At 32.6% G+C, this 9,581-nt stretch overlaps 1 protein-coding gene across 1 annotated transcript; it reads left to right on the top strand.

Annotated features, from left to right (window-relative positions):
• Nucleotides 1-2,470, top strand: LOC143534477 (CBL-interacting serine/threonine-protein kinase 6-like). The gene is made up of 3 exons (XM_077028954.1): nucleotides 1-275; nucleotides 1,236-2,063; nucleotides 2,273-2,470. The coding sequence occupies exons 1-3, from the start codon at nucleotides 21-23 to the stop codon at nucleotides 2,465-2,467; spliced, it is 1,278 nt and encodes a 425-aa protein (XP_076885069.1). The 5' UTR covers nucleotides 1-20; the 3' UTR covers nucleotides 2,468-2,470.
• Nucleotides 2,471-9,581: the final 7,111 nt, after the last annotated feature.

Below are 9,581 nucleotides of genomic sequence, written 5' to 3'. Positions count from 1 at the left end.
GTTAATAGTCACGGGAATAAATGGAGGACGGAAACAATGGTGTATTACATGGGAAGTACACCCTCGGCCGACAGCTAGGACACGGTACGTTTGCGAAAGTGTACCACGCGCGTAACGTGCGAACCGGCAGCCACGTGGCGATGAAGATAGTTGGTAAGGAGAAGGTGATTAAGGCGGGGATGATGGAGCAGATTAAGCGAGAGATTTCGGTTATGAAGATGGTTCGGCATCCGAATATCGTCGAGCTTCATGAGGTCATGGCGAGTAAATCGAAGGTAGTTGTTTGTAACAGACTTGGTTTTGCAGTCCAAAAGGTGTCAGGTTTGAGCTAAAACCGAACCGGCAACCAAAACTTCAGCATCTTAATATTTTGAATATTTGGAAACCGTTTGGTTTTGGATTTCGGTTTTGCGATTAAGCTTGAAAATTTTTTACTGAAAAAATAATTTGCTTAAAATAATGAATTTGGGACTAAATAATTTTATTAACTTATAACTAAATTGATTATTATAAATTTGTGCTAGAATATTTTAGTGACATATTTATTATATTCTTATAAATTACTTTAAATGAAAACTTAAAATCAAAGTCTACATATTCGCCTATTCGGTTCGGTTTTTCCATGTTTCATTACATGCAAACCGTCGGTTTTAGTTTTTTCAGTTTTATGCATATCTGTAGGCACAACTTGTTGTGAGTTTATTGCTAAAAACCTAACAAAAAACTCAAACTTCGGTTTCTAAATATTTGAAAACTGTTTGTTTTTTTGGATTTTTGGTTTTGCAATTAACCTTGAAATGTTTTTACCCAAAAACAACTAAATTAATTATTATAGTTACTTATTTTATCGAAAAATAATTATAATTTTTTACCGTAAAAACAACTAAATTAATTATTTTACCGAAAATGATTATAATTTATAATTATTATAATTTTTTACCGTAAAAACATCTAAATTAATTTTTATTTTGTTAACTTATAAATAAATTAATTATTGTAAATATAGGCTAAAATATTTTACTTACATATTTATTATAATCTTATAAATTACTTTAAAATTTAAATAAAAAACTAAGATCAAAATCCATATATTCGATGCGGTTTTTCCATGTTTCATTCATTACATGTTAGTTTTTTCGGTTTCATGCATACCTATAACCCTGGAGGCGCCGTTTGTTGCCCGTTAGACCGATGTAATAGAATATTTATTAACTATTGATTATATTCTATCACAGGTGTATTTTGCAATGGAGCTAGTTAAAGGTGGAGAGTTGTTTTCAAAGATTGAGAAAGGAAAGCTGCGTGAGGACATTGCTAGAAGCTATTTTCAACAGTTAATATCAGCTGTTGATTTTTGTCATAGCAGAGGCGTTTACCATCGCGATTTGAAGCCGGAGAATTTGTTACTAGACGAAGATGGTAACTTGAAGGTGACCGATTTCGGTTTAAGTGCTTTCTCGGATCACCTCCGGCAGGACGGGCTGTTACACACAACGTGCGGGACACCTGCGTACGTCGCACCGGAGGTGATAGGAAAAAAAGGATACGATGGAGCGAAAGCGGATATTTGGTCATGTGGTGTTATTTTGTATGTTTTGCTCGCCGGGTTCTTACCGTTTCAGGACGATAACGTGGTCGCGATGTACCGGAAGATTTACCGTGGCGATTTCCGGTGTCAGCCGTGGTTCTCGTCGGACGCTCGGAAATTAATCACGAAAATGCTAGACCCGAGTCCGGATTGTCGGGTTACGATATCGAAAATAATGGAGTCGCCGTGGTTCAGAAAGGAATCACCGAAAAACCCTAGGTTTTTAACCGAAGACGACGTCGGAAATCTAAAATGCAAAGATACCGAAACTTTGAATGCGTTTCACATAATATCATTATCGGAGGGGTTCGACCTGTCGCCATTGTTCGAGGAGAAGAAACGAGAGGAGAAGCAAGAGATGAGATTCGCCACCACGAAGCCTGCGGAGATGCTGGTGGCGAAGCTGGAGTCGGTGGCGAAGGCGATGAAGTTTAGCGTTAAAAAGAGCGGAGATGAAAGTAGTTTAAGACTACAGGTATTATAGAATATATTATTAGAGTTTGAGTATTATATTGTTATTCTATAGGTATTATAGAATATATTATTAGAGTTTGAGTATTATATTGTTAGTATTATATGGTTATTGTAATTACGAGATAATATTTAATTATGTTTCTTGTATTTATTATTATTATTATATGTCTATATATAGTTGATTAATAATATACTGTATAATTTATACAGGGACATGAAAACGGAAGGAAAGGGAAGTTAGGAATAGCGGCGGATATCTGGGCAGTGGCGCCGTCGTTGCTAGTGGTGGAGGTGAAGAAATCGAGTGGCGACACATTGGAGTACAACCAGTTCTGCAGCAAGGAACTCCGGCCGGCGCTCAAGGACATCGTTTGGACATCCGGCGATCAACCAACTAGCTTGTGATTTGTTTTTGTGAATTAATTTTGGTTATTATTTTGGCTAATGTTTTTTTCGTGAGTTCCATGTTATTATATTGGACCATGAAATTATTGTGGTAGTGAATCTTTTTATCGTGTCTAGTGGAAAGGTTGGATGTTTTGGTTTCTCTTTACATTTTTAAATTAAATATAGTAATCATGACCAACTCACCTTTAGAAACACCAAAGAGGCATATTTGAGCTTCTTTTGTTTGTTTCAAATCAATCAAAATGAGTTACCTCAACTTTTAACTTCAAACCGATGAGAGCTTGATTGATTTTAAAAATAAAATATATAGACTTCTTAGTTAATTTGGCAAATGAATAACTTTTGATTGATATATAAATGAGTAACACTAGTATTTTTTTAACCACAATTTGCATTTATACCTTGGGTTAACGACCAAGATAATTGTAGCTACTGAATATAATCAATTGAGTAAGCTGCGGTTTTCATTCCCGTGGTTTGTTTGAATCTACGGTTTTGTCAAATAGTTTTAAATCTGCAATTTTCGTTCATGTGGTTTCATTTCACTTGCAATTAAACTCGATCTCACTAACCCCGTTAAGTCTGGTCATTAAATCCATTTACCCCAACCCTAATTTGCAAGCCCCCTCGTGTGAGAAGCTGAGGTGTATTTGGGGGGGAAATGACAAAATTGCCCCTCACGTGAGGGGCACGCTGATGGATTTAACGATAAGATTTAACAGGGTTAGTTGGGTTGAGTTTAATTGCAAGTGAACTGAAATAACATGGACTATAACCGTAGATTTGGACAAACCAAAAGGACGAAAACCGTAGTTTACTCTAATCAATTTCTATAAATTATTGATGGTCACGGCATAAATTCACACAACCTTTTACTATATGTTAAAACTATCTGGTATTACATCGAAGAATAACTATTTGGTATTGCATTGAAGAATAAGGAGTCGGTTTCAGGATTAAAGGGACATATTGAAAATATGCATCTAAAACGAACTTAAAAGAACGTCAAAAGGATTAAGTGCAGGTCTCGTTTAATTAATTCCACTAACTCAGATCTTTGAGTGTCGTCCAAAAAAAAACTTTCAATTGGCGTCCCTCCTTTGTCGACCTTGTTCGTTAGTTTGATTCATTGATCACTACCGCTTGCTTATATTTAATCGTATCACATGATTTCATCACGCGCCCCGCTTTTGATCAAACCCACACGGCTCAGTTCTTTTTAGAATTAATTTCTAATAAAAACCAATAAGAAACTCACGCATTTGCATCCAACTTCTTGATTAACCTACATAAAGATGTATAATCAAAATCAAATTTAACCAACATGTCCACATCATAAATTTCTAAGAGTAGGATTAACTGTTAGCAGTTCAAAGTAAAAATCTTGGGTGTAACATTTAAATAACAATTATTTTTTTTCCGTATATGTAAAAGGTGGAAAAAACGTTTTTGCCACAAAAAACCTTCTGTTTAATAACATACGTTTAAAACACGTTTTAAATTTAATTAGGAAACACTATCTTATCTCAACGTACAACTTATGGAACTATATGAACAATATGTCTATGACAAATCATTTTCTATAGTTGTTATCACCATCTTATCACAATCTTAGCACGACTCTATCTTTCTTAAAAGGGTTAATAAAGTTACAAGCTTATCGTGTTGGTGGTTTAAATATGTACCTTTTTCGTAATATTTTAAAATTTTTATGTGCTTAATAAAAGGGTTGGATTATGTTATCATAAGTTAATATTGACAAGTTATATCAATTATTTTGGAGATGGGTTAAAAGCATTTTTAAAAGTTAGATCACATGTGGTGGTGGCGTGGGGAGGTCACTCCCTGCCACCTCATCCAACTATAACATGTTAAATCTTTACACTTCGTGTAATATAGGCGTTAAACAAGAGTCTGTCCTTTTGGACGGGTTTCAATCATGCCTTCTTTTTCAAAAGTGACGGCACCACAACCGAATTCATCCAATCATATCATCCCACTCTCACTTTAGTTGAAAAAGAAAAGAAGAAAAAATAAATAGCTGTATTTTTAGTTAAACCATTATGCGTTGGTAAAACATTAGTGAATGCCCTTCGCCTACGTAACACTAACGTGACATAGTTTTTTGTCATGTGAAAGTGTGAAACCCTCTCCACCATACATAGTCTGGCTACGGGCAGACGATGTGGCCATATGGTTGCGTTGGAGGCTTCGTTCAAAGGCGAGCAACTACGTCGGTGATGTTTAGATTTCCAGATGGGAGAAGAGGGGTGAGCTTTTATCATCCTTTTTTTTTTTAATTTGTTTTGTGTTAGAGTTGGTTTATGGCTTGTACCCGGTATTTACATTATAATTATTTTTAATTTAGATTATTTTATATACAGTATTTAGATATATAGAATATATTGGTACATGCAACATTTTAATTAATTGAATTTTTTTAATAGTTGTAACCTTCAGAAATCATATTCACATTGGTCTAAATATAATAGCGATATTGTATTTTATTAATAATAAAAAACAACCAAATGATTTACAATGAAGTGGCAGGTAAGCGGGCAACAAGCTGCGCCGCAACCCCCTTTTTGATAGCAAACCCAACCATACTAAAAACAAAATTTTGATTCTTATGGGCCGATAAATTGCGCTGCATGACTTTCTGAACTCTATTTAGAAGGTAGCAAACCCAACCCTACTAAATAGTGTTTACACTATTTTCATTTCTCTTCTATGATAAATTTAAATTATATAAATTCGCTCACTAATAACTTATTTGTTTGCCATCACTAGTTGATTAAATATGTACAAACAATTTGAGTTATCATATAGTAACTAATTTTGTGATGAAGATATATGAGTGTAAAAACAGGTGACATGTGAAAATAAAAGGATGTAACTCTTTTAACTACAGGAGAAAAAAAATTAAAAAAAGGAAAATAAATTTTATATATTCCCTAACTAATCACTCTTAAAACTCAATTTAAATAACTCTTTTACATTAAAATAACTTTTTGTTAAGATTAAATTTGTAACTCACCTTCATTGTTACACATACACAAAAAAAATGAAGTTTTTCCCTTTAAAGTGAATATTGGATTCTATATATGTATACCAGAAAAAACAACATAATATACCTAATGGTCAGTTATAAACCAATTGCATCCATATTTTGATCCCCATGTTGTGCAACTCATATTTATTAATAAGAGGCGTGAACAAACAATATGTGTGCTTCATGACAGATGGGACTTCATAATCCTAAATTCTGACACACAAAAGAGTGGCATTTAATTAGAGACAAAAAATAAAAACATGTTAATTGGATATTAGTTAATAACTCTTGTGTATTTTATACCAATGTTTTCTAGTCTATTAGTGTGTTCACAATGTACTCAAGAATATTTGTTCACGTTTATAAAATGCACCCACATTTCACATCATCTTAAGTTTCATTAGATTTGCTAAAACAAGCAACACTTACATTATATGAAATACTTTGACAAAAATCATGTAATTACTATGTTGGGAAAAAATGCAGTTGACTGCATCAACATTCATCATACCAGAATTACTAAAAATGCTTCAATACAAGCAACAATGAAGTCAATATCGTCACAAATGAAAACCACTAGCTTTTTCATTTTTCTAATTTTAAGGATAGTAAATATAGCAAAGAGCCTAAGATGCAACAAATTAACAGTCCTTGAAATTATAGTGGAAATGGGAGTATGCAGAAGATTGAGGTTTCATTGGTAAATTGATCATAGCTAATCCACTATAGTTTGGTTTTGGAAATTGAAAACTAGTAAGTTTGACCTAAAAAATCGAGTAAACTGCGTCTCTGTGGTTTGCCCAAATCTGCGGTTTTAGTCCAATAGTTTCAAATTTGCAATTTTCGTCCATGTGGTTATCCACTAATCCCGTTAAGTCTGGTTGTTAAATCCATCGCGTGTCCTTCACGTGAGGGGCATTTTTGTCCTTTTTCTCTCCAAATAAACCACAGTCCTAATTCGCAAGCCTCCACACATGAGGGGATGGGGTGTATTTTGGGAAAAAAAAGGACAAAACTGCCCCTCATGTGAAGGACATGCTTATGTGTTTAACGACCGACTTAACAGGATTAGTGAATTCGGGTTTAATTGCAAGTGAAATGAAACCACATGGAAGAAAATCACAAATTTGAAACTATTAGACTAAGACCGCAGATTTTAACAAACCACATGGACGAAAACTGCAGTTCACTCTTAAAAATCAAACTAAAGTTTTCTACTCTTCTTCTAGGAATCTTTCATAATAAGTGGTACCTTATATATATGTACAGTACTCCCTCGTGCTCTTAATATTGCAATTTAATAGCATTATTCCAACTTATATTCTTAGGGAATATTTCAATAATATGTATCTCCTAACTAATGCTCTTGGTATTGCCATTTGACATTAATACCCCTAGCTAATTGGACACTAATTTGCTGCAATAAACTATGTTGTCAAAGTCATCTTACAAAGAAACAAATATCTACTTTGAATGGGCTCTTTAGTGGCTGTTAAACTTTAGTTATTATCAGGTCGGTGGCCTAATTTTGGTAGCGAAACCTCACATTTTGGCATGGGAAAGAAGACTTGTGTTAACTTAGATCAATTTCTTCAGATTCCGAAAAGTTTAATTAGACTATATATATGCAAAAGGACTAATTATTTTCGTTAGCACTAATTAAGTTATTTAATTTTGTATATTTGTTTAAAGTCATTGGTGAAGGCAAAGGGATGAAGCTACATATGATTTATGCATTTTCATACAATTAAGAGTATGTATGTCTTAATTAATTATATGTATGTCATATATATATATATAGGGAGAGGATCAAGAGAGAACTAGAGAATTAATAAAGAAATATTTTTAATTTAATTAAAAAAAATATTTTTAAATTTCTGTTTTTGCCATTATTCTTATATTATGTTACCATTTACTCGAAAAATATAAAAAAAAACAAAAAAAAATAAAAAAAAACTCGTTGTAGTGCACATATGCAATACATCGACTTTTTTTTATTGCATATGTGCACTAATGTGTATTTTGATATGTGCAATAATGTTGAATAGCATATATGCAATTTTTAGTATTGTATTAGTGCAATAGTGTTATATTATATACAAAAATACCAAAAAAACAATGTAGTGCATATGTGCATTAGTGTTGTATTACGTATATGTGATAGTTTGTTTCGAGTACAATTATTAGTGTTTGTATTTACATATATTCAATATTATATGCAATAAAACACTATCGTATATATGCAATACACATTAGTGCACATATGCACTACATCGTCGGGTTTTTTTCTTTTTTTTTAGGAACAATATCATCTTATTAGGAGGAGGAAAGAAAAAAAAATCACAAAATATTTTTTTAAAAAAAGTTAAAAATAGTTTTTATTAGTTCTCTCTAGATCTCACCCCTATATATATATATATATGTATATATAGGATCAAGATCATGTGAGAACTTTTTGAGAATTGAGAACTATGATAACCATTTTGGAACATAAAAAACCCAAAAATAAAAAAAATCATAAAACAAAAAAATAACACAAAATAAAAAAAGTAAAAAAACCAAAACTCTTATTTATCATCCAGGTTTCTAAAAAAAAATTCTCGGTTTAGCTAAATTATACATATATGTATAATATGTACATATATGTACGCATATGTTTTTTTTATACACATGTATAATTTAAGGTAAATGATAATGTACATATGCGTACATTACGTAAACTAGAAATTAAATGAAAGTATACATATGTATATAGGTATAACACGAATTAAAAACATGCTTTTTTCGGGTTTTTTTATACATATATGTACACATATTTTTTTTATACACATATGTAATTACGTAAACTAGATATTAAATGGAAGTATACATAGGTGTATAGGTATAACACGAATTAAAAAAAAAACTTTTTTTCGGTCTTTTTTTTAATGAAACCGGAATGAATTATAAGAATTTTGGTTTTTTTACTTTTTTAAAATTTTCTTTTTTTTTTTTGCTTTTATAATTTTTTAAATATTTTTTAGAGATTTTTTTAATGGTCCAAAATAGTTCTCAAAGTTCTCAATTTGCCAAGAGTTCTCTTAGGATCCTTACCCTACACACACACACATACACGCTCACTGTTAATTGAAGGAACCTATCTTAGTCCCAATTGTATTTGTATTGTACACAACACAAAAGGTACGCTAAAGGCATCTGCTAAATGATCTACTTAATCCCAGCTTAGCTAGTTACTTAATTAAGAATAAGCCACTTTGAATAATACTAATTTGATAACTAATGATTCAACAATGGCAAGTATGAGGAGTACAAATTATAGTAAAAACATAGCCATAAAGTAGCTTCTCTAGAATTTCTTAATGTGACCCGTAATTCATTAGTATATGCTCGTGCCTTGTTTATTTTAAGTCTTTCGTTCATTTTTCGCTATTGTGTCATTTAATACATTTAAACATTGTTTATGGCTTGTTTAAAGTCTTTGGGCTCGTTTGGGTTAGTCTAGTAGAGATGGGTTGCAAGAGTTTGTTTGGGTCATGGGCCAACAAACTCCTTGATTATAAGAGGAGTTGTTGTAAGGCTAACATTTGTGGCTTGCGATATTAATATGACGAATCCCGTTAAATATATTATGGTCAAGCAAATAAAGTGGGTGTGAAAACCGGATACGAGACGAGAGCTTCGATGCACGCGTTTAGCTTCAACGGGGAGGAGATCTTCTAGAATATTTATGTTTTTGCTATAAATAGAACCTTCTTGTTTTATTTGTGTGTGTGTTGTATGGTGTAAATCGCCCACCCTAAGGGAGCTCACCTTGGGTGGGGTCGGTTTGTTTATTATATATTTCATCTTTCGAAACTGACAACAGAGTCGTTCACTATTTATATTATCGTTACATTATTTTGTTCGATCGTTTGATTTACCGCACCCATCTCAAACGTTATCAAGAACAAAATCCGTTCGTTGTCGGATCCAGTTTCGGGGCCTACATCTGTTGATGATGTTTATTATAACTGTTTTAAACGGTTTTGGGATAACCGTTCCCATCCAAAGGCTACAACC

This window comes from Bidens hawaiensis, unplaced genomic scaffold (genome assembly GCF_021521415.1).
Source record: "Bidens hawaiensis isolate Kalapana, Puna unplaced genomic scaffold, B.hawaiensis_p1.1 tig00010168_1, whole genome shotgun sequence".
NCBI lineage: Eukaryota > Viridiplantae > Streptophyta > Magnoliopsida > Asterales > Asteraceae > Bidens > Bidens hawaiensis.
Note: the sequence above shows the minus strand (reverse complement) of the source record. Positions and strands in the feature narration are given on the sequence as shown.

Excerpts from the sequence above, each read along its gene's own strand:
- LOC143534477 (XM_077028954.1), top strand. The coding sequence starts at position 21 with ATGGAGGACGGAAACAATGGTGTATTACATGGGAAGTACACCCTCGGC. Across the intron at positions 276-1,235 it reads TCATGGCGAGTAAATCGAAG|GTGTATTTTGCAATGGAGCT; the intron begins GTAGTTGTTTGT and ends ATTCTATCACAG. Across the intron at positions 2,064-2,272 it reads AAAGTAGTTTAAGACTACAG|GGACATGAAAACGGAAGGAA; the intron begins GTATTATAGAAT and ends TAATTTATACAG.